Source organism: Eriocheir sinensis, chromosome 34, assembly GCF_024679095.1.
Source record: "Eriocheir sinensis breed Jianghai 21 chromosome 34, ASM2467909v1, whole genome shotgun sequence".
In the NCBI taxonomy this organism is placed as follows: Eukaryota; Metazoa; Arthropoda; class Malacostraca; order Decapoda; family Varunidae; genus Eriocheir; species Eriocheir sinensis.
In genome coordinates, this window is record NC_066542.1 from 8,474,663 (window position 1) to 8,498,458 (window position 23,796).

Genomic DNA, 23,796 nt, shown 5'->3' on the forward strand with positions numbered 1-23,796 from the left:
GATGATGACGATGAGGAGAGGAGGGGAAGGATTAGGTGTATTAAAAGGAGGAAGAGGAAGAAAAATGATGACGCAGGAGAATAGAATATAAGAAAACAACACAGACATTGCAAAGAAGGAAAGGAGGAGAAGGAGGAGGGCAGAGGAGAACGGAAGAGAAGCGCATACGTAAAGGCGTTGAGAGGGAGACGAAGAAAACGAGCATCGCAACCCTTTCGAGAGGAGGAGGAGGAGGTCATTGTTAGTGAGGCCATTCCCGATCCTGGACGTAGTGTTATTGTTGTCCTGCGACGCGGCACTTAGGGCGGCGATGGATGCGTCTGCCATGAGGAGGAGGAGGGGGGTGGAGGGACGAAATTAATCTGAAGGAGAAAAAGGAGGAGGAGGAGAAAGAGAGTAGGGGGAGAAGAAGAAAAAGAAGAGGTTGAGTAGGAGTAGGAGGGGGAGGAGAAAAAAATAAGGTGGAGGAGGAAATAAAGGAGGAAGAGAATAGAAGGAGAAGAAGGAGGAGGAAAAGGAAGAGAAAGTGAGTAGGTGGAGGCGTAGAAGGAGAGAGAGTAGGTGGAGGAGGAGAAGAAGGAGGGAAAGAGGAGAAAGATAGGAGGAAGAGGAGGAGGAACATAAAAAGAGTAGGGGGAGGAGGAAAGGAGAAAGATAGTTGGTGGAGGCGGAGAAGGAGGAGGAAGAGAAAGTAGGTGAAGGAGGAAAAGGAGGAGAAAGATAGGAAAAGGAAGAGGAAGAGCAGGAGGAGGTGGAGAAGGAGGAGCAAGAGAGGAGGTGGAGGAGAAGGAGGAAAAATAGAAAGGGGGCGCGGTCATTCCCCTTTGAGTGCTTTGTTATTGGTCCATCGTTTCACTTTCAGATTGTTGTCTATTTTCTTTTATCTATTCTGTCAACCTTGGCTTTTGTTTGGTCATTTTTCCATTGGTATTGTTCTTCCGTCGATTCTTTTCCTGCCGACGTCCCTTTTTCTTGCTCCTTTTCACTGCGGCGTTACTCTTTTCCTCTTTGTTTTCTCTTTTTGTTCGCCTCCGTCAGTATCATCTTACCAGCGTTTTGTTATGTATTTCTTCGTTTTGTATATCTCCTTTTGAGCTTTAAGCATTCATAATTCCTGTTAATGTGAATGTTTCCTTGGACCGTCCTCAACTACCTACTGTTTATTTTATTCTTTCGTATCACCTTCACGCGGGCCATGACGCTGCCGCCGCTCACCTCAAAGCCCCTTATCTCGGTCTCTTCCTGGTCGTCTTGTCCTGTCGCAGAGCACGCAATCCTTCCCTCACCCTCGCGCCCCTCCTCCCACACCCTCTCCTCTCTCTCACCGTTGCCAGATTATCGTACTCAGAGCCTCGTATTTACCGGTTTCTGAGCCATAGCTATTGCCAAAAAACACCAGTAATTAACCATTTTAACAATAACTATATATGAAGGCAGTTATTGGGGTCGAGGAGGTAGTTTTGGGGTCGGAACTCGGCACACATAAGAGGCTGAGTACGACAATCTGGCAACGCTTCTCCCTCTCCCCTTCCCCTGGCAATCGTCTTCGCCCAACTCTAAACATATATCATACATCTTATCGCCGCTCCCCTCATTCCCCGTCCTGCGCCCCGTCCTTCTTGACGCCCCCCGCGCATCTCTCCTTTATCTCATCCGAGGAAGTTCTCGCCAAAGAGTCGTTCGTCATGTTTTCACAACAGGAAGAGACAAAGAGCCAAGCAGCGTCCCCCCTCTCCCTCTCCTTCTCCTGCTTCCCCCGCCATCCCCTCTCCTCCTGGCCCGCCTGTGAAGGAGTGTGGGAAGAAAGGAAATACTTGAAGGACAAAACTCGTTCACGACAAAAGTTTCCCGCGGCGGCTTTTTATCTTGTCCCTTCATTCTCGCGACACTCCGTCACTCAGTGGACGCCGCGACGCCGCAGTGGAGGCCCCGGATCGTGCCCAGGGTCGGGGAGGCGTGTCGAGAAATGCCTCCGGTCTTTATTTGACACCAGCCAGGCCGGGGCGCAGCGGTGCATGGTATTGCGAGATTCTGTTGTGTGTTTGTTTGGTTCCTCGCCTGCATTGCATGGGGAAGGCGAGCAAAATCACATTGAAACGGAAACCTTCCTTTTGGACTGCAACACACACACACACACACACACACACACACACACACACACACACACACACACACACACACACACACACACACACACACACATGCACACGCTCACACACACACACACACACACACACACACACACATGCGATGTTACCATATAGAGAATCACTTCCTACTTTATTTTTTGTTTTAGTTATATATTCGAGGCCAAAAATGTGTCGGTGAATGTTTCCTGCAGCTTTGGCGTGCTTCTCTGGGCGGCGAAGTCTTATTAAATTCTCTCGGCAGGCTTTTTTTTCAGCGGGCTTTCGAAGCCGGTCATTTTGCATCATTCAGCTTGATTGTCGACCGAGGAAAAATAAACGTGAAAAATATAAAGAAATAGCTTTTTTGTGTGCGAATGGATGTCTTTTCTGCGGCATGAAAGAAACATTTTTTAACAATACATTCAGCGACACAAAACGAGGAAAAAACATCACAGAGCAACCACGAGCAAAACTTTCTGGCATTTAAGTGAACGAGCAGTGGCGGCGGCGCGGCCTGATGGGAACAATGCCTCAGGGACGCGGCAGAGGGAAGCATTCATGACCCTTCCTGTCCCCCGCCGCCTCATGGTTATCTTTTATGCGCGGCGGCCAACATCAACCCCGAGAGAAAGTAAAAAGAAAAACTAAAAACCAAAGAGTGAGTCACCATTTCACAAACACGGGTAACAAACGGTTCAAGAGCGTGCAGCCTTGACTCGCCTGGCCGCTGCGTCGGGTGGTAGAGGCAGGAAATGAAGTGAACAGGGCAAGGACACAGGAAAGAAAGCAGACAGCAGGGAATACTCGGGTGTGTAAACTATGAGCACGCAAGCTAAAGGGGATGGCGAGAGAGAGAGAGAGAGAGAGAGAGAGAGAGAGAGAGAGAGAGAGAGAGAGAGAGAGAGAGAGAGAGAGAGAGAGAGAGAGAGAGAGAGAGAGAGAGAGAGAGAGAGAGAGAGAGAGAGAGAGAGAGAGAGAGAGAGAGAGAGAGAGAGAGAGAGAGAGAGAGAGAGAGAGAGAGAGAGAGGCGTTGGGGAAATATACAGAGACGAAGAAGGTTGCGTGTGAGTCTCCATATGACCTATTCTCCATATTAGTGGCGAGCCTCCTCTTGAGACGCTAATAGGCACTCTTTTCCCCTCCTCATCCCTCTCTGCCCTCCTCCTCGTTTCTTCCTCCTCCTCCTCCACGTCCTCGTCCCTTTCCTTGTTCTCTTCCTCCTCATCCTCCTTTTCAAGTGTAAGTCCTTATTTCCCTCCGTCGCCTCCTCCTCCTCCTCCTCCTCCTCCTCCTCCTCCTCCTCCTCCTCTTCCTCCTTTCTTCTTACTTCACACTGCTTCGCCTCCTCCCCTCCTCCTCCTCGCCTTTTTGCTCCTTCTTCAACTCCCTCTCCACCTCTTCTTTTGCTTCTCCTCCTCCTCCTCCTCCTCCTCCTCCTCCTCCTCCTCCTCCTCTTCCTCTTCCTCCAGGCTCCACTAATTATGTTATCTATTTTTTTTTCTTTATTTTTTTCAGGTCTAATTTCTTTTCCTATTTCCGAGTCTCTCTCTCTCTCTCTCTCTCTCTCTCTCTCTCTCTCTCTCTCTCTCTCTCTCTCTCTCTCTCTCTCTCTCTCTCTCTCTCTCTCTCTCTCTCTCTCTCTCTCTCTCTCTCTCTCTCTCTCTCTCTCGTGGTCTAGTCTTCGAGACCGCTTTTGTCACTTCATTTTTGGCATTTTTTTCCAGTAGTTTGAGAAAAAGAAAAAAGAAAACGGAAAAAAAATAAAAGGCAAACTATTGTACACGAAAGGGAGAGAAATACCTTTGTTTGGGGTGTTGTTCTTCATTGTTGGCTTTTGTTTTTCTTATGCCTCAGTGTTCTTTTTTTTCTTCTTTTCTTTACGTTTTCCTTTATTTGTGTTTGGGTTATCGAGTTGTGCCTGTCCCTCTCTTTCTTTTTTTTTTCTTTTTTGGTCCTCCTCCTCTCTTTGTCAGTCCCGATTCAGTTGCTTCACTTTTGTTTCTCTTTTTCCTTTTTTTTTTTTCTTTCTCCTCCGGCAGAGCTTTTGTTGCCGCGGCAGTTTTTGAGGTGTAGAATTGGTTTGTTTTTTTGAGAACTTTTTTTTTTAGTGTCAGGTTCCAGGTCGTATATAAAAGGTCAAAACGATAAAGCAACTTGGGTTCATGGCTTATACTACTATGAGACTAACTAGAATTACCCATTATCCTCTTCATTATACTCTACATCCACGTCCATATCCTTAACATTATACTCTACACACGTTTTTTTTTAGTATCATGTTCCTGGTCTTCTTTATAATGTCTGAACGATGAAGCAACTTGAGTTCATGACTTATCCAAATATGAGACTTTGAGCCATATTCATAAACATTTCTACTCCCAAGCACACATATTTAACAAGGCTTTCATGGGAGTCGTGGGCATCTCCAGGGCTGGTGTTGTGACCCTGGTGGTAGTTTGATCAATCTTCTATACCATGAATCTAAGAAAACACTCTCAATAACCCGATTCATCTCCATTTCGGCCTTTGGAAAGAGTTGGTGTGGGAGGCGGAGGTGTTTAAGAATACCGACCTTAACTATATCGATCCATACTATGCCTTTCCATTATACTCAACATGCACATTTTTTTAGTATTATGTTCCAGGTCATCTTTATAATGTCTGAACGATGAAGCAACTTGAGTTCATGGCTTATCCGAATGTGAGACTTAACTATATCTATCCATGCTATGCCTTTTCATTATATTCTACATACACATTTTTTTCAGTATCATGGTCGTTTTTAAATACTATGAACGATGAAGCAACTTGAGTTCATAGCTTATCCGAATATGAGACTTAACTATATCTATCCATGTTATGCCTTTTCATTATATTCTACATACACATTTTTTTCAGTATCATGTTCCAGGTCGTTTTGAAATACTATGACCGATGAAGCAACTTGAGTTCATAGCTTATCCGAATGTGAGACTTAACTATGTCTGTTTATACTATGCTTTTACATTAAACTCTACATACATAGGGTCAGTGTTTTACGGACTTTTTTCTCATTATTATTATTATTATTATGATGATGATGATGATGATGATGATGATTTTTTTTCTTGAGCTACTTGCTGTACAGTAACGAAACAATAACCTGCCACACCCCTGTTTCTCTTCACATGTAAATTCTGCTTCCACTCGTTATGTCTTCCTTCCGGTAATCTAACGTGTTTCCTCATTTCATTTTAGGTCCATATTCGTTTTTCTTTACTTTCTCAAACATCTCTTTTCCCTGCAATCTCTCCTCACTGATAAAACACCCTTAGTTTATCTTCTTCACCCATACCTGATCACATTTAAGTAAAGGCATTCCAACACTTTTCGTATTTCTTACCAAATCTTTTCCAACACTCGCACAAACACAGTTCTCTTCCCGTTCGTTCCACCTTTACCTGGCCCTCCCGACACATAACTAACGACATCATATTCAGGTCATAAGATCACCCTTCCACTGCGCTGCTAAAACTCTCTCCCCCCACGGTCTCAAAACCAACACTCGTGCCTTTTTTAACATGCAAACCTTCCCAATGTCCAATCTCTATATCCTCCTCCCGACCCATACCTAAGAGCATCATATTTAAGTCATTAGGTCGGCTCCAAAGCGATGTTAAGACTCTCCCCCCACACTCTCAAAACCAACATGCAACCTTCCCATCTGTCCAATCTTTTCATCCTCCCTCCCACTCATAAAAAAGCGCACGAGCCTCAAGCTATTCCAACACACTTTTCAAGCCCGACTTACTATTTCCACACATCCTCAAAACCGCTTTTAAAACTCTCACCATCCTCTCCTATGACCAATCTTTACATCCTTCTCCTCACTCATTCTAAATCACAGGAGCCTCAAGCCATTCCAACAGTCTTCTCCAGCCCGACAAACTATTTCCACACATCCTCAAAACCGCTTTTAAAACTCTCACCATCCTCTCCTATGACCAATCTTTACATCCTTCTCCTCACTCTTTCTAAATCACACGAGCCTCAAGCCATTCCAACACTCTTCTCAAACCCGACAAACTATTTCTACAGATCCTCAAAACCGCTTTTAAAACTTTCCCTAAAAACCGCCCCGTTGGCTCATTAGCATTAGCAATTAGTCGTCTTGGAAACATCGTATACGCCATCCAACTCGTTCCTCTCTCCCCGTAGCGTTTTATCAAGCATCTCAACAGCTCTTTCTTCAACCCAAGCCATTTTTTAGTTTCTCCCACCTAGCTCATTACCAACCGTTTTTCACCATTTCTCTTTTTACGCTCAAGCCAGTAATGTCTCTGTACCTTTCTCTGTAGTAAAATCTCATCATATTTCTTCTCTACAAATGGCGTAGATAATACAGGCAGCACGGCACACAGACAGACACAGATAGAACTAGACAGACAAACCTCTCTGCAACCCAACCAACTACTCCCTTTCAATCTTACGCCAACAGGACCAACCCATCCTATCCCACCATTTCTGAGTCAACCTAAGTCTAAGTGTTTGTAAGCGCCGAAGGGTTTAAGAATACGGGATCTGGCCCTTTCTTCTTCTTTAATCAAGGGTATAGTACGAAGAGGAAGTGGGTTAGTGGTGAAGGTACAGGTGGGGGAATATTGAAGACAGCATAGGTGTGTACAGTTGTAAGGTATAGATTCGTTAGTTGTTCTGGTGTAGTTATTGTTCATCGGACACACCTACTCACTCCCTCCCTCACTCAGTCCCGCACCGCCTCGCTCCCTCCATCGACCGGACTCATAAATAAGCCCTGAAAAATGCCCCGTCAGGTAGGTGTTCGCCGGTGCTCTTCTGCCGCACATTAATTAAGTTTGAAAATTTAATTAACGAACGGCTCATCAGAATCGCGCCCGGCTCATAAGCTTTGTTCTTCCTCTTCCTGCATTTCCTTTCTTCTACTTCGTCTCAAACGCTTTCATTTGGGCAACATCAAGACGACTCTGAAATTAAACCGGATAATTCTTCTGGGGAATCATCACTTTTTTTTCTTTAGAGGAGCAGCATATTGTGGGAACTTTTATATATTTGTTTTCCCCTCGGTCTCTCTACTTTTCCGTATAAATAAGGGACGTAGAGTGTAGAGAATAGAGGATGGAAAGGGAATACGACTGAAGGAAAAGGGAATGACTAACAGACTGAGGACCATAGGAAGACATGTTAAGAATAGAAATTGACTTACAGAGGAGAGGGAAAAGGAAACGACAGACTGATGACTATAGGAAGACATGTTTAAAAGAGATATTGACTTACAGAGGAGGGGGAAAAAGAAACAACTAACAGATTGAAGACTATAGGAAGACATGTTAAGAAGAGAGATTGACTTTCAGACGCAGGGATAGGTTGGGTCGATTCTGTCAGCGTGAGGTTGAAGGATAGTGGTTGGTTGGGTTGGAGATGAGTTTGTCTGCTGTCTGTTCCTGTCTGTGTCTGTCTGTTTGCGCCTGTATTACTGAGCTCCTCTGAGGCACTTCTGATGCAAGTTTCTGACATGTGTGTGTGTGTGTGGGGGGGGGGGGGGGGGAAGGGGTTTTGTGTGTGGGTGTCGCTGCCTGTCTGTCTGTTTGTGTATGTCTGGTTATCCGTCTGTCTGTCTCTTCCATGATTTGTACCACCTCGCTTGCAGACGCTAAGAGGGATATAAATAGAGAAAGCAATGCGTCAAAGGTTCTGCAGTTAATCACGGAGGAGACACGTAATGAAAAGAGGAGCTCAGACAAGAATGCCATCACGCGGGACGGAAAGATAAAGTTAATGAAGCCGAGCGTCGAGTCCTCAGCGGAAGAAAAAAAATAAAAAAAAGGTTGAAAGAATATCCTGATGAGAGAGTTGAGAAATAAAGTGAATGATAAAAAAACGGATCTTGAATGGAAATAGGAAATTGTGAACAAGATTAAGAGGAAATAACTATTGTGAAGAGAGAGAGAGAGAGAGAGAGAGAGACAGATGCTCTCTCTCTCTCTCTCTCTCTCTCTCTCTCTCTCTCTCTCTCTCTCTCTCTCTCTCTCATCTTTTTCCCTCTCTCCCATCTTTTTCCCTCTCTCTCTCTCATATTTTCTCTCTCTGTCTAATGATGTAAAGGTAATAAGAGACTGGAAAATACTAAGAAACGCAGCCGGAGAAACCCAGAGATTAAGTATGAAAATGAGAAACGAGAAGAGAGAGATTTAGCAAGCGGGTAAAGAACGAGTAAATTAAGAGAGTCTATGATATGAGAGCGGGGAAGCATGGGAAGTCGTTGGCGGGATATAAGGTTCCGGGAAGGAGGGAATACAGAAGCAATACGATCCCATTAAAGGAGAAAGAGTAAGCGAAGGAGGAAGGAAAAAGGTTTATGTACAGCGCTCCATGAAAGTATCGACATCCTCGCGAACAATAGATGCCGGAATGAGCGAAAATTAGAGAGATTAGGAATTGTTCGCGGTAAATATCGAATGTTTTCAAGTTTTTCATATAGTTTCATGTATTGATTTGCGATTTTACTTTTTGGCTGAGTGAATAATTATGTCAGTGCCCCTTTAACCTGTTGGAAAAAATATATAATTTCGGGTTAATTTTAAGTGATTAATTACCGTTCGGTGAAGAGTGTGGGGCTGAAGGGACGAAGAAAAGAGAGGGAAAAAGTGCATTATGTAGCGAGCAAGACGGAGATTGATAAATGAGAGAGAGAGAGAGAGAGAGAGAGAGAGAGAGAGAGAGAGAGAGAGAGAGAGAGAGAGACAGAAACACAGAAAATAGAGAAACAGACAGACAGAAAAGCAGAAAAAAAGAAACAGACAGATATACAGAGACAGAGATAAAGACAAAGACAGAAAAACAGGAAAATAGAGACAGAGGCAGATTGACAGAGACAGAAACAGACAGAGACAGAAAACCAGACAGACAGACGTGCCTGCGTAATTAAACCATCCTTGCACACATTCTCTCACCTAAGCCAATGAATATTCGCCTACACCTCGCGCCCATGCATGATGATTACCTCTACCAGTGCAGCTCATCAGGGAACCGGCAGCAGGAGGTGGTGGTGGTGGTGGTGGTGGCGGTAGTGGCGTCTCATCCTGCAGAAAGGCGACCTGATGGAATATATTGACGGGGAAGGTCACACCAGCGGCAACCATATGAGCCTTTGCCATGTTATTACCAGACTTATCTGTGTGTGTGTGTGTGTGTGTGTGTGTGTGTGTGTGTGTGTGTGTGTGTGTGTGTGTGTGTGTGTAAAAAGCTTGCACATTGCTCCTGCGGGACGCACCGAAAATGAGAAAAAGCAAGATATTCACATTTTCCTTTTTTCTTTTAGGTAGACATTAAAAAGAAAGCGTCGTGTAGTCCTTCTCCAAAGAGCTAAAGAGTGCGTACGTAGGTCGAAGAAAAGGTCAAGTCTCAGGCCCTTGGAAGCAGCATCCTGGGCGAGGCGGAGGCTGGTGCGTCTTTCATCCGCGGCCCTGATGAAGGCGTACCTTTGTGAGGCTGGGCCGGGGATGCGCATATTAAAATGAACCGCCTCGAGATGAAACATTTCCCCTCATTTTAGCATTTTCCCGCCTACTTGCTTTTTGTATCTCTTTCGTACTCGCTTTCTCTTTCTTTTTCTTTCTGTGTCTGTTTGTCTGTCTGTGCTTCTGCCTGTCTACTTTTGTTTTTGAATGTGTTTCTTATTTTTTTCTCTCTCTCTCTCTCTCTCTCTCTCTCTCTCTCTCGCATGATACAACTCTAATATAAATGCAAACAAAAAAGAAACTACCGGGTAACCACGCCATCTAGTGGGAGAAAAAGGTACTCTCGTTATCATCGTTTTTTGGCTATAATGACCCCGAGAGAGAGCGTCGTCGCGGGTAATAAAGGAAAGGAGGATGAGCGGTATAGTCACAGTTTTAGTGCACAATCATCATGCCGAAGGAAAATTAAAGAAAAGAAAAAAGAAGGAGAAAAAGTGTCGTGGGCTTTGAGTGTATCTATCATGAGCGTTGTTATCAGTGAAGTCATTATCATTTGCATTGCCATTATCACAACCGCATCTATTACCACTGCAACTACGTACAAACGACACTTCAACCACCTTCACCACCATTACCACCAGCACCAACAACAACACCAACAAAGTCACCATCACCACCATTCTCATCATCATCATCCTTCTCATCATCCTTATCACCATTCTCTTAACCACTACCATCATCATCAATACCATGTCGTGCATTGTAGTGTAGTAAATAGTGTGGTGAATTGGGTAGTGAGTGGGTAATGCGGTGGAATGTATAGTTAAGTGAAATGGGGAGGAAGTGTGTTGTGTTGTACAGTGTAGTGAAAGTGAGTAGAGTGTAGTGAAATGGAATGATGTGTAGTGTCTTATAGTGTAGTGTAACAGAGTGGAGTTAGGTGGAATGGAGTGTAGCGGAGTAGAATAGAGAGGAGCCGAACGGAGCGGAGTGGTGCAAATGAGTAGAGTGTAGTGAAATGGAATGATGTGCAGTGTCTTATAGTGTAGCGTAATAGAGTGGAGTGAGGTGGAACGGAGTGCAGCGGAGTGGAATAGAGAGGAACCGAGCGCAGCGGAGTGGAGTGCCGGCGCCGGGAGAAATATTTATCGTCAAAAGCATCTGAGCGGCCGGACTAAAAGCTTATCAAGACGGTAATGTTGAAAATGAGCCTTAATGTCGGTCGGTATCTCGGGGATGGCCGCTGCTTCCCCGAAATGAGGCCCGGCTGAAGTTAATGGCCATGCGTGGGGCTGCAGGATTGCCAACGCGCTCGCTAATATTGTCTCTCTTTAAGTCGCCGAGCTTCTGATGGTTTAACCCGGTAGCAGCGACGGACCAAATTTGTGGCCTTACCGTGTACCAACGAGAGGCCAAGTTTTTCCATGCCCCCCAAAATAGATGATGCATAAACTGATCAGAAATGCGTTGATATATATTATGAAATGGTTTGCGTGAGTGATGATTTTTTCTCTCATTTTTCTCGCTTAGAGGGGCCTTTAAGAAACATGATCCCCGCAGCTACCGGGCTATTAAGTCATCGCTCTCTGGAACACCTGGCCATAGCAATACGCCGGTCACGACAATACATCTTCGTGAGGTACTTAAATATTCACCTCTGATAAATATTTTGAGGGAGGATATGTTGGGCTTGATTGCTTGTTCTCACCCGTAGATAAGACTTCTGGTGGTAAAGATCATATGTAACTGATTCTTGGCCTGTTGTATTATGTATGTTGGTCCGATCACGTCCTCATTAATACTTGATTAGCCGCTGATAGACCAACCCCAAATGAAAGAGGAACATAATTGGCTAATGTACCCTCCGACCTCAGTGGGAAGATTCGATTCGAGGTGGAATAATTTATGGGCAGGTGAGATGGACGCCATGTAGGGAGTTAGAATGATAGATATAGAGGATAGCATTATTTATCTTCTTTTCTGTATGTATGGGGTTCATTGATCTGGTAAAACATGTGTTGGAATACCGTGACAAGAGGAATGGGAATTAATGCGAGAGAACAATAAGTCTATACCATATAATAAATTTAAGTTTTAATAATATCATTAATCAAAAATTGCTAAGTCATGACTTATTCTATCATCCCATACCTCTTATCTTCAACCTGGATTGTAAATAAGTGTTTTTGCCTTAAATCTGTTCCCATATGTTATTTTTTTTCTGCCATAAGTATACGACCTAGTTTATCCGGCTATTTCATGATATTTTCCACTCTCATATTATCTTTGCATCATTAGACAAAGAGAGAAAAGAGATGAGAGTGAGAAGGAATAGAATAGAATAGAATAGAATAAAATTGAAAATATATGAGAGTGAGAGAGAGAGAGTGAGAGAGAGGGGGGAGAGAGTGGGCATCTGTCTGTCTGGCTTTCTGTCTGTCTGTTTGTCTGCTTGTCTCCATCACATTACTTTTTTTCACTTTATTATAATTATATTTGTATTGCACTGAAAATTAATCACGATTTTTCATCAGAAGTTGTTGGTATGAAATCTTTTGTTTCTCTCGATCGCTACTAACACAACTTTTATTCTCGTAAATTCTATCGGAAATATATTTTTATTTTGTTCAACCTTTATTCGTGGAATCAAGGCGTAATGCTTGCTCGATGAACTGTGTGCCATAAGCCAATATTTGCGGCAAAATTACGTGCAATTCATATTTTCCTATATATGCTTTTATAAATTAGTATTCCATCAACAAAGCCCGCACGGCATCGCTTTCCCTTGTTGAGCCTCATATAAACCCTTCCCCCACTACCTAGAACTTCGTATAAGGTAACCTGTACGGACGAGACTACCGGCAGTGTAAGTTCGGAAAGCGACCTAATCGGCGCTGACAACAGTGAACGGTGATGCATGCTGGGATGTTTTAGTCACAGCTCGTAAGCACGGCCTGGCAGCCTCGTGAAGGAGCACTTTGTCTCCTTCCAGCTGTCAGGTCGACCCGTGAAGGTTATGCAGGTTATGTATGGCCCGGCAGTTCCTTCACTTTGCCGAGCTGGTACTTGAACATAATGAGTGTGTGTGTGTGTGTGTGTGTGAGAGAGAGAGAGAGAGAGAGAGAGAGAGAGAGAGAGAGATTGTGTGCGTGCGTGTGTGCATGTGTGTAAAATAAAATAACAAACATCTGTACATACTCAGTGCACGTGTACATGCTCATATACGTAACATGCAAACATTCATGGAGACACATATTCCACAATAAATTATATCATTGATGTCGGCGGCGTGGAGCAATAACTCACTAAATTTTTGCAATAACACGTTCCCCTCAACGCGGCGTGCCACACAGACGGGCGTTCTGTCAGGCGGGCGTCGAGGCGTCAAGCAACACAGCTTTGGGAGGCGTGTTGGGTCAGACTCGTTTGGTGATTATTTATTTTAACAGAGCATAGCATTTGTCTGCCGCAACGCATGTCGATCTGACCCGTCCCATGATTGCAGGGGGGAAAAGAGGCACAATGCACAGGGTTGGATATATGTCATTAGTGAAGACCGTGTTGATATAGTGAACAGGGAAACATGGGCACACGTAAAGCACTGCAATGACGGCTTAATGAAAAAGGTTAATTGAGTGTTTTTTTTTATATATATTCCAGCGTGAGGCATTTGCCCGCTTACACACATGCACAACACACAAAAAATATTATAAAAAATACATAAATAATAAAAAATAAAATAAAATAAAGAGAAATAGCTGAATAGATGAATAGATAGATATATAAACAGATAGATAGATAGATTTTTTCAGTCCAGTTATTTCCATTCATGTTTCGTGGCTTTTATATTCTCTGTGGGTCCATTAAGTGATTGAAATACGAAATCATCATGGTGGTCTTGGTCCTCGTCGGCGTGAGTGAGGTGGGAGAAAGGTTCCTCGCTTGATATAAACAGATTTCTTTTGCTGGAGGAGCGTAGCAGGACATACTCTCTCCTTTTATGCATTTTTATACTTACAATTATATACTTGAACTTCTTTGCGGTACTAGAGGTGGGAGTACAATATTAAGCTTCTCACTCTAATTCTGTCACGCATGTTATATCCGCTAAAGCCTTACAGTAGCTCATCTTCCATTGCAGTTACGACACGAGACACGGGAACTTTTTAGACGGACGGAGTTGGGAGTACAATATTAAACTTCTTATTCTCAATCTGTTACGCATATTATTTCCGCTAAAGCCTTACAGTAGCTCATCTTTCATTGCAGTTACGACACGAGACTGGAACTTCTTGGGCGGCCAGAGTTGAAAGTACAATATTGTTAATCTTATTCTCATTATCACACTTTTTTCCGCTAAAGCCTCACCGTAACCATCTTTCATTGCAGTTACGACACGAGACACGGGGACTTCTTGAGTGGACAGCGATGGACGGACCAGAATGTGCTAGGGCAGAGGTCATACTTCATGTCCGCGTCAGACCCTCCCAAGCTTGTCCTGGAGCCCGTGCACGCGAGCGACCAGGCCGTGTACACTTGCAGGGTGGACTACCGCAGCTCCTCCTCCACCACCGTCACCGTCAACCTCACCGTCGTCAGTGAGTGTCCAGTTGTTTGATGTGATAACCCTCTTCGTTTTTTGTTTTCGTTTTTCCTTTGCTTTCGTTAGTTATCTTCGTTTTTCCCACTGCTTTCGTTACATATCTTCGGTTTTCCTCTTTGGTCTCGCTGCTTATCTTCGTTTTTCTCTACAATTTTCCTCTTTTGTCTCGTTACTTCGTTTTTTTCTCTTTGCTTTTGTTACTTCGTTTTCCCATCTGCTTTTGTTACTTATCTTCGTTTTTTTCTCTTTACTTTCGTCATTTATCTTCGTTCATTGTCTTCGTTTTTCCTCCTTGTTTTCATTACCTATTTAACCTCAAGTCGTGGCTATAATTTCTACCTAACGTGCACTCTCGTCTAATGAATATCTACTTTAGTGTGTCCATAATTGTAAGTTTTCGCTGAGTAATGTGTTTCTCTTCTCCTCTGAGTACCCCAACCTTCTTATAAGTTAAAAGTTGGTAGCCTTCCTCTTTTTCCAGGTGAGGTCAAAGGTACTGCGGTGAAATTAAGTATACTGAGCCACATCTAAACCACAATAATCAGAGAAACCAGAGTCTATTTTTGTATTCTGTTTGACCCGTTGTCTTGCACAGTTAGGTCTACTTTCTCCCCCTCAAACACCACATCAGTCAGGGTAAGTTATGCGATGTTCCCCATAGACGCTGGTGTATCCATGGCACCGTTTCCTACAAGCCTCGCATTTGTCAACCCTCCGAAACACGTCCCTGTCTGATCCTCTGTCATCCATCCCCCGATCCCCTTGTCCTCTCCTCCGATCTCCTTCACACCCTCTCAAATGGTTTCTGATCCGCCTCTCCTACATGCTCATACAGTATCATCAGTGTTGCTTTAATCTTATTGCAGCTTTCAACGCATTCAGTCTGTAACGTTGCATTCCGTATCGCGCTGAGCGGCGCCATCGTTTCCACTGCCTCCTTTGACAAGCGGTAATTGGCTGTTCCATATTTCTCTGTGCTGTGCCGTCACTGTCAAAACGGCTCTGCTCTCTTGTCTGGATGTTTCGCAGAAGAGTTGTTGTTAGTCGAGTTAAACATTTGGCCTTTTAATATATCATCCCTTGTCGTCTGTCATTGGAATCTGCGGCAATCAGAGAAATATCGTGACAGAAAGGGCAATGACATGGAGGAAAAGGAGGAGAGGGAAATGAGGATAATAATGAGGAGAAGAGGAAGAAGAAGATGATGATGGATATGTACGAAGGAGCCTTAGGTAACAGAAAGCCTCTTACCCTGTATAACGAGGCAACCTGCTCAAATGACCTCTCCAGAAATATCTATCACTAGTTTGTCAAGGATAGGAGAAGGCAGCGTAGAAATAGAGGAAGGAAATAGTTGAAGAGAAGTAGAAATATAACACCAGACAGTAGAATAACAAGAACAAGAGGAGGGCGAGCCAAGAGCCTTCCCACGGATTGTCAAAAAGCGAGACAACGATGATTATACGAAAGTTTTGACATCAAAGAAAATGTGATGCGAGTTACAAAACACTTCCTCCCCTTCATCCGCCTCCTCAGAGACCCGAGTGAATTGTAAATGAAGTGGAGGAGGAGGAGAAGGAAGAGGTGAAGAAGGAGAAGGAGGAGGAGGAAAAGGAGAAGAGGGAGCTGCACCAGGAGGATATGAAGGATAGGGATGGAAAAGGAAATAAAGTTATGTGCAAAGATGAGAAATAAGATAAAAATGTGTAAATGAAGAAAGGAAAAGGAGGAAAAGTAGGAGGCGCAGAAGGAGAAGGAGAAGGAGGAGGAAAAAGAGGAGAAGGAGGAGGAGCATGAGGAGGATATAAAGGATAGGGATGGAAAAGGAAATAAAGTTATGCGCAAAGATGAAAAATAAGATAAAAATGTGTAAATGGAGAAAGAAAAAGGAGGAAAAGTAGGAGGCTGCGGAAGGGAATGAGGGAAGGATTCAGAAGGGAGAGAAGAAGAAGAAGAGGAAAAGAAGGAAAAGGAGAAGGATATGAAAGACAGGGAGTGAAAAAAAGAAATAAAGTTAAGTGGAAAGATGAAAAAGAGAATGAAAATATATAAAGGAAAAGGGAAAGGAGGAGGAAGAGTAAGAGGCGGTGGAAAGGAATGAAGGAAGGAAGGAAGGATACATGAGAGAGAGGAGGAGGAGGAGGAGAAGGAGAACACATCAATCTGCACCGGCTTGTCAGTGTGGTGCATAGGGGGGAGAGAGAGGGGAGAGAGCCAGACAGGAGGAGGGAAGGATGTGGAAGAGAGGAGAGGGGGAGGGGAGTGCGTTGGGGGTGAGGGTGGAAGATCAGAGAGCAACGAAAGAGCCTCATAAACCACGGGACGGCGGGGGTGGCTGCGGGGGGGGAGGAGGTGGGGCGAGGCTGGCGGACTGTTTCTCACTCTGATTAATTGTACCGACCCGACCAGACCCCGAACTTAGATGTAACTGAGGCGGCGGTGTGCGATATGCTGCGTGTGTCTGTGTGTGTGTGTGTGTGTGTGTGTGTGTGTGTGTGTGTGGAAGGGGGGTGTTATATTATGATTTTGATGGTCTAAAGGCTATAGCTTGTTAACTCCCATGTATTTAGAAAGCCACAAACAAAATCGAATGTCAAAAATGGTATTGCGTCTCTTTATGAACCTTAGAGTATTTATTTGAGGTAGGTAGATGGGTGTTATAATATGAATTCGATGGTCTAAAGGTTATAGCTTGTTAACTCCCTTGTATTTAGAAAGCCACAAGCAAAATCGAATGTCAAAAATGGTATCGCGTGTCTTTATGAACCTTAGGGTATTTATTTAAGGTAGGTAGATGGGTGTTATAATATGATTTAGAGGAGGCTATAGATTGTTAGCTCCCTTGTATTCAGTAAGCCACTAACAAAATCGAATATCAAAAATGGTATCGCATCCGTTTATACTTCCTTCAGAGTATACATTTGACAAGAAAGTGAATTATATAACGAGTTTCCTCTGTTGAAAAAAAAATATCATAGTCTTCCCGAAACAAATGCCTCTTTTTCTACTACCACCATTAAGTATTTTCCATCATTTATTTTCATACTAATCCTTTTTTTCTTTTCACGAGGGCCGGGTTTTGGGTTTCCAGGATATAATGCTTTCGCGCTGCCGGAGGAGAGCTGGAGCAGACGCGTGGTGGGAAAATACACAGCTTGCTTCCGCCACTCTTCTCAATTACCGTGAATAATTGGGTGATTAATCCGTGGAGCCTCGTGTGCGTGCGTGCGTGCGTGCTTGTGTGTGTGTGTGTGTGTGTGTGTGTGTGTGTGTGTGTGTGTGAATGTGAGTGTGTGTTTCACCCATCTTCATGTAATTTCTTTCTTGCACACATTACCGGGCCTGTTCTTGCTAAAACGACCCTTATGCTGTATTTTTTTTATCCTTTACTCTTTAAATAATGTCGATAATAAAAGACTACACGGTGTCATTGCTATGTAGCGAGAAAAAAAAGCAAGATAAATGAGAGGCGATGATTCACGGGCCATTAAATTTAGCCTACTAACAGGAGGGTCACGCATTGTCATTTTATCATTATTGTTATCTTTCCGTCGCTTCTGCACCTACTCCGCCTCCTCCATGGCCTTCTGCACAGCCCCGTCATCCATCTCCGGCCCTTAATCACTCTCTGGAGGACTGGCAAAGTTTTATATCCGACAAAGATCCATTTTCCGAGGATTAAATCGCATCGAAGTCTGGGCGGCACAGACCTGTAAGTAATATCAAGTGTCGGGTTCAACGTGAGCTATTGTTTCTTTCCCTCTCTAGCCCTCTCCTCTCTCTCTCTCCTCCTCTATTCCTTCTCATCTTACTTATTAATCCTACCCACTGTTCCATCGTTCCTTCCTACACTTCGTCCCTTTCTTTCAATACCTTTCCATCTTTGCCCTTTCCTCTCTTCCGTATCATTCATCCTCTATTCCTCCTTTTCATCCTGTTGTTTCTCCACTCCCCTCTCCCTTCCTTGTCTCCTGATCATTTCCTTTGTTTCTTATCCCTCTCTCTTTGTTTCTTCCTCTCTCTTTGTTTCTCCTTCTTCTCTGCGTCTTGTTCGTATTTTCATTTCTCTTTCTGCATTCGTCTACCCATATTTCTCTCTGTTTATCTCTATCTCTCTTTTTCTGTCTCTAATCGTCTTCTTTGTTTCTCCTTCTCCTTTGTTTTCCCTTCTTCTCTGCTTCTTGGTCTTATTTTCCTCTCTTTCTGCATCCATTTACCCACATTTGTATTGATATCTACCTCTCTTACCCTCTCTCTCACGCTATCTTTCTCTCTGTTTAAACACTTCTGGTCTCTTCACATTCTCTCCTGCAGCTGTCACTTATGTATACCAACCTCTGACATCTGGCACTACTCCGCGCGACATAATTTCAGCGATGTTAGTTTATTTACGGGGTTGTGATGCTCGACAGTGTGCTCTTAAAAGGGTTCAGAAGTGTTGCCGTGGCATTAGACCGACAACTGTTATCCTCCGAGTCTTCAGAGCCTTTTATGAGCTTACGTTGGTCGCGTGTATTCTTGGAAGGCTTGAGAGGGGTGTTGAAGAGTTGGTAACGTTGCTGTCATATCATAAGCTTACTAGACTATTTCCTCGTAGATGTGGATGGTTTAAAAGTGACTGAATTATCCGTGTTGCAATCCAGAGTGTGTTCCTGGAAGGTTTCATAAGAGTGTTGAAGGGCTATTAACGTTACTGCCATATAATAAGTTTGCTAGACTATTTCCGCGTAGATGTGGATGGTTTAAAAGTGACTGGATTATCCGTGTTGCAATCCAGAGTGTGTTCCTGGAAGGTTTCATAAGAGTGTTGAAGGGCTGTTAACGTTACTGGCATATAATAAGCTTGGTAGAGTATTTCCTCGTAGGCTTGGAAGGTTTAAAAGTGGCCAGTGCATCCGCGTTCCAGTACGGTGTTTGCTCTTGGAAGGCTTCATAAGAGTGTTGAAGGGCTGTTAACGTTATTGGCATATAATCAGCTTGCTAGACTATTTCCTCGTAGGCTTGGAGGGTTTAAAAGTGGCCTGGTTATCCGTGTTCCAGTGCAGAGTGTGTTCGTGGAAGGCTTCATAAGAGTGCTGAAGGGCTGCTAACTTTGCTGGTATATAGTAAGCCTGCTACTCTAATTCCTCGTAGGTGTGGAGGTTTTAGAAGTGTCCAGTTCATTCAACTTAATTCATGGTGGTATATCGTGCAAGGTAATCGCTATAACTCTACGCCTTTCTAAACACATTTTTCATTTTTTCGAGGATTTGTTTTCCCACATTTGCCCGTCTATTATTTTTTCGTGTCCAGATTCTTCAGTGCGGTAATTACCTTATACTGACGGAGCTGGTAATTACGCGGAAGAATTACGATTTTCCTTTCTCTTTTCGAACTCGTGAAAACAGCAAAAAGAAAGAAGGATTGAACAAGGGACTTAATGTTGTGATACTCTTTTTTGTGTTAATGAACGATCCAATATCTGAAGAGTCGAATATTTGTGAGTGTGTGAGAGAGACAGACAGACACACAGACAGAGACCTCGTTAATCTCACTTGGAGGAAAGCGAAAGAGGTTTTAACCGTGAAATTCATTTATTCATTTGGAAAGGAGATAATTACGACGGCATTATGTGGTGAGGCGGAGGAGTGTTCCCAGAATGTCTCCGTCCGCAAGGGAGAGAGAGAGAGAGAGAGAGAGAGAGAGAGAGAGAGAGAGAGAGAGAGACAAAGAGGCTGACACTCAAACTTAATAATTATGACTGGCAGTTAACCTTTAAAGAGACGACAAAACAGGTGCGCAGGATTTCGTATATATCCTTCATTCTCCTCTCCGTAGTATTAAAGGTTGTGCATATATGAGGAGGACGGAGAAGGGTTATCTTGTCAAAATTAAGGTGCAGTGTTTCCCCCTCCAGGCTTTCCCGTCCGCTGTGTTCCCTTCTCATCCTACTTTTTAATGAGTCGAGAAAACTCATTAGCGCTGCGGCCCTTAAATAATTCATGTTTGAGATAGTCTACCTTGTCCAGAACAGGATCTCCTTGAGCTTCCATATATGATGATTAGCTGAATTTTCTAGCTCCTATACTACTGTTACTACTACTTCTACTTCTACTTCTATTACTACTTCTACTACTACTACTACTAGTACTAATACTTATACTAATAATGATGGTAATGATAAATGTAGTAATAATAATAATTCAAAAGTCGCGTGATCTACTTATAAGGTTTTAAAGTTGGGACAGTTCGTTTGTGTGTGTGTGTGTGTGTGTGTGTGTGTGGGTGGGTGTGTGGGTGTGTGGGTGTGGGTGTGGGTGTGTGGGTGTGTGGGTGTGGGTGTGGGTGGATGGGTGTGTGGGTGGGTGTCAGTGCAGCAGTCTCGGCCCCAACGCAGACAGCTGCTCCATCCTCACCGCCTCGCCGCGTCTGGTTACTGTGTCGTAGTTTGTCTTATTTGCTCGTCTAACCGGCGGGTATTGCTGCGTCGGGCGTCGTGTTTCATCGAGCTTTGTGTCCGTGTGTTCTCATTAGCCTTGCTGTTTGTATTGCGCCTCGTCGGTACGCGCGCCGAGTTCACTGATGAAACTTGTAAAATATGAAGCTCTGAGTGTGACGAGTGTGACAGCGATCCCAGAACCAGCAGCAGTAGCGGTCGTTGTAACTGCTTCTTGTTCTTATTTCCTCTTCTCTTTCTTCATTCATCTACCCATGTTTCTCTCTGTTTATCTCTATCTCTCTTTTTCTGTCTCCAATTGTCTCCTTTGTTTCTTTTTCTTTTACAGCAAAGGAGACAGATCAAGGGCTTAAGAAAATGAAGAAAACAATAATGAAAAAAAAGCCCGCTACTTACTGCCCCTCTGTCTTTGTTTCTTCCTTCTCCTTTGTTCCCCCTTCTTCTATGTTTCTTGTTTTTATTTTCTCTCAGTGGTAGCAGCAGCATCAGGAACAACGGTGATCACAGTAGCAGCAGTGGCAGTATAAACACCTCCAGATCTCGCCTGAATGATGAAACATGTTTAATATGAAGCGTATAAGGGAAACCAAGCAGAGGGGGTGGAAGGAAAGGAAATCGTTATGTTAAAGTCCAGTGGAAGCAACAGCTGGCGTAAGGGTACCAAGAACATTGAGTAACAGCAGCGGGGAGAGAAAGACACGGCGAGGGAACAGAGATGAATAAATTGCCGCTGAGGCTGGAGGGAGCGTCGACCAGAATTGAATTAGGTTAGTCTCCCAAGGTAAACATAATAGAAACAGTACATCGTGGTGCGCATATAGGGAATAGAATAACAATAGTATCATTTGCATATAGAAGACGCCGCAGAAAGATAACGATAGAAATAAAAGAGATATATAGATAAACAATATGACTGCTTAATCAGAACGACGAGCTATACTTTTTTACTTACACCTATGCATAGAACCAGATTACCAGAAGCAGTACAAAGGAATCAAAGACGAAATGAGATGGTGAAGAGATTGAACATAAAGAATTCAACTCTCTTATTGATACTATTTAAATTATCAGAAGCAGTACAAAGGAGTCCAAGACGAAATGAGAATGTAAAGAGACTTAACATAAGGAATTCAACTCTCTTATGGATACTATCTAAATACCCACATTCTGAGTACCTTTCCCTCCCGATGCGCACTTCATTTTTCAGTTCCCATTCTCTTGATGCTAAGCCTACGATGGAGCACTATAGCAATATGAAAAATGTCTGAATAATATATCTTTAGTACTCACCCACGTTAATTCCCGCTTGTTCCTCTCATTCCCTCTTCCATCGTTCATAAAGTAACTGGATATGGCAGAGGTGATAGATACATACTACATATTCCTAGCCGTGTAACAGTAATTGAAATATATGATGCGAGATAATGGTTGAGGGGAGTATAAATCTGTATAATGATGTACCGCGTGAATGGATAGGGTTTGTGAGAAGGAAAACGCAATGTGGAAAGCCCTGCGAGTATACATGTTTGCGAGTGTGTGTGGGTGGGTGTGAGTGTGTGTGTAGGTGGGAGGGTGTGTATGAGTGTGTGCGTGTGTGCGTGAATGGATGTTACTGTCGTTCGGAAGTTCGCCAAATTCCAAAAGTTAGCCGAATCTCACAACTTGGGCGACGTCGTTCTTGTTGTTGTTGTTGTTGTTGTTGTTGTTGTTGTTGTTGTTGTTGTTGTTGTTGCTGTTGTTGTTGCCCAGCTCGTCTGTCCCTCGTCCTTTTGCAGCTCTGCCTCCCGCTCTTTTCCGCCGTTCTCGCCTCAATATTTTACTGGTGGCTGGGGGACTAAAAATTTTCCTCTCTCAACCATTTTGCTTCGCTCCCTCAGCCTTTTCGGATTACATATTTCCTTTTTTTTCTCCCACCATTTCCTAAAAGCTCTGTCCCGCTTTTCATATTATTAATCCACGATAGCCTTCCCAGAATTCGTTTTGTTGATAGAGTGAAAGAGACAAAGACAGACAGAAAATGGAAGGGAAATATGTGTGTGTGTGTGTGTGTGTGTGTGTGTGTGTGTGTGTGTGTGTGTGTGTGTGTGTGTGTGTGTGTGTGTGTTCATGAGGAAAGATAAAAAAAAGAGATGGGGGATGAAACTAGAGGAGGAGAGGAGAAGGGGAAGGAGAAGGTGAAAAAGAAGACATGGGGAGAAAACTGGAAGAGGAAGGAGGAGGGGAGTGAAAGGAAGGAAAATAGTAGATCTGTAGTTCGGAAAGTGGAAATGAAAAGGAGGATTGTGAAAGTGGAGGTAGAGTTCACCACGCCTATACGAGAGGAGTCACAGGTGAGCGTGGTGAAGGTATGCACATAGGTAGGCAGGGTTCGTGTGCCAGTAGAAAAAGTGTAAAGAAAACGAAATAGAAGAAAGAAAGGAAAAGAGAACCAGAAAGAGAAGGTGGCAAGCGGCTGTTAAAGAATGAAGATAGGCGAGCTACCGGAAACTGCAGTAAACCAGGGGAAATAAACCTTTGAGGAGTTACTATGTCCCTGAGTTTGTGTCCTTTGGCTGGTGGCGGAGAAAAGGAAACACCTCTCGCCAAATGGATGGAGGGGACCTAGTATTGGCGGACAAAATAAACACCCACAAAAACTTTTCCTAATAAAGAGCGCGACATTTTTTTTCGTTTCCCGAGTCTGTATCATAAAAAAAATCTACTTAAACGACGCCTCTCAAAATGGAATAGTAATCTCGATGTTGATTTTATGGGAAGAGGTGGGCGAGGAAATATAAAGGACGCGGGAAATATACGACGGAGGAGGGGGAAGAAATAGCGGACGCCGGAGCCCCGTCAACAATAGTGCGAGGCGACAGGGAGTGGATGGTGGATTGAGTGGGCGGCCGCTGATAAGAAACGAGGAAAGGAGGAGGTGGGGCAGGGGTGAGATGATGGTGGTGGGCGTAATGGTTATGGCAGTGTAGGAGGAGACGGAGGAGAAGGAGGAGTAGATGGTGGTGGTGGTTGGTTGTATGGTGGAGAAGTAAGAGGAGTGGAAGGAGTTTGAGGTGGTGGTGGTAGGGAAAAAAAGAATAGAAAAGGAGGAGAAAATGAAGAAAATGAGGAGAAGGAGAAAGAGGAGGAGAATGAAGAGAAGAAGGAGAAAGAGGA

At 43.8% G+C, this 23,796-nt stretch overlaps 1 protein-coding gene across 1 annotated transcript in view; it reads left to right on the forward strand.

Annotated features, from left to right (window-relative positions):
* The window catches only part of LOC127007023 (nephrin-like), a 72,577-nt gene that overhangs the window by 9,735 nt on the left and 39,046 nt on the right, over window positions 1-23,796 (forward strand). The window contains exon 2 of the mRNA XM_050877503.1: window positions 13,994-14,202. Coding sequence (XP_050733460.1) covers window positions 13,994-14,202 — 209 coding nt within the window. The remainder of the gene's footprint in view (window positions 1-13,993; window positions 14,203-23,796) is intronic.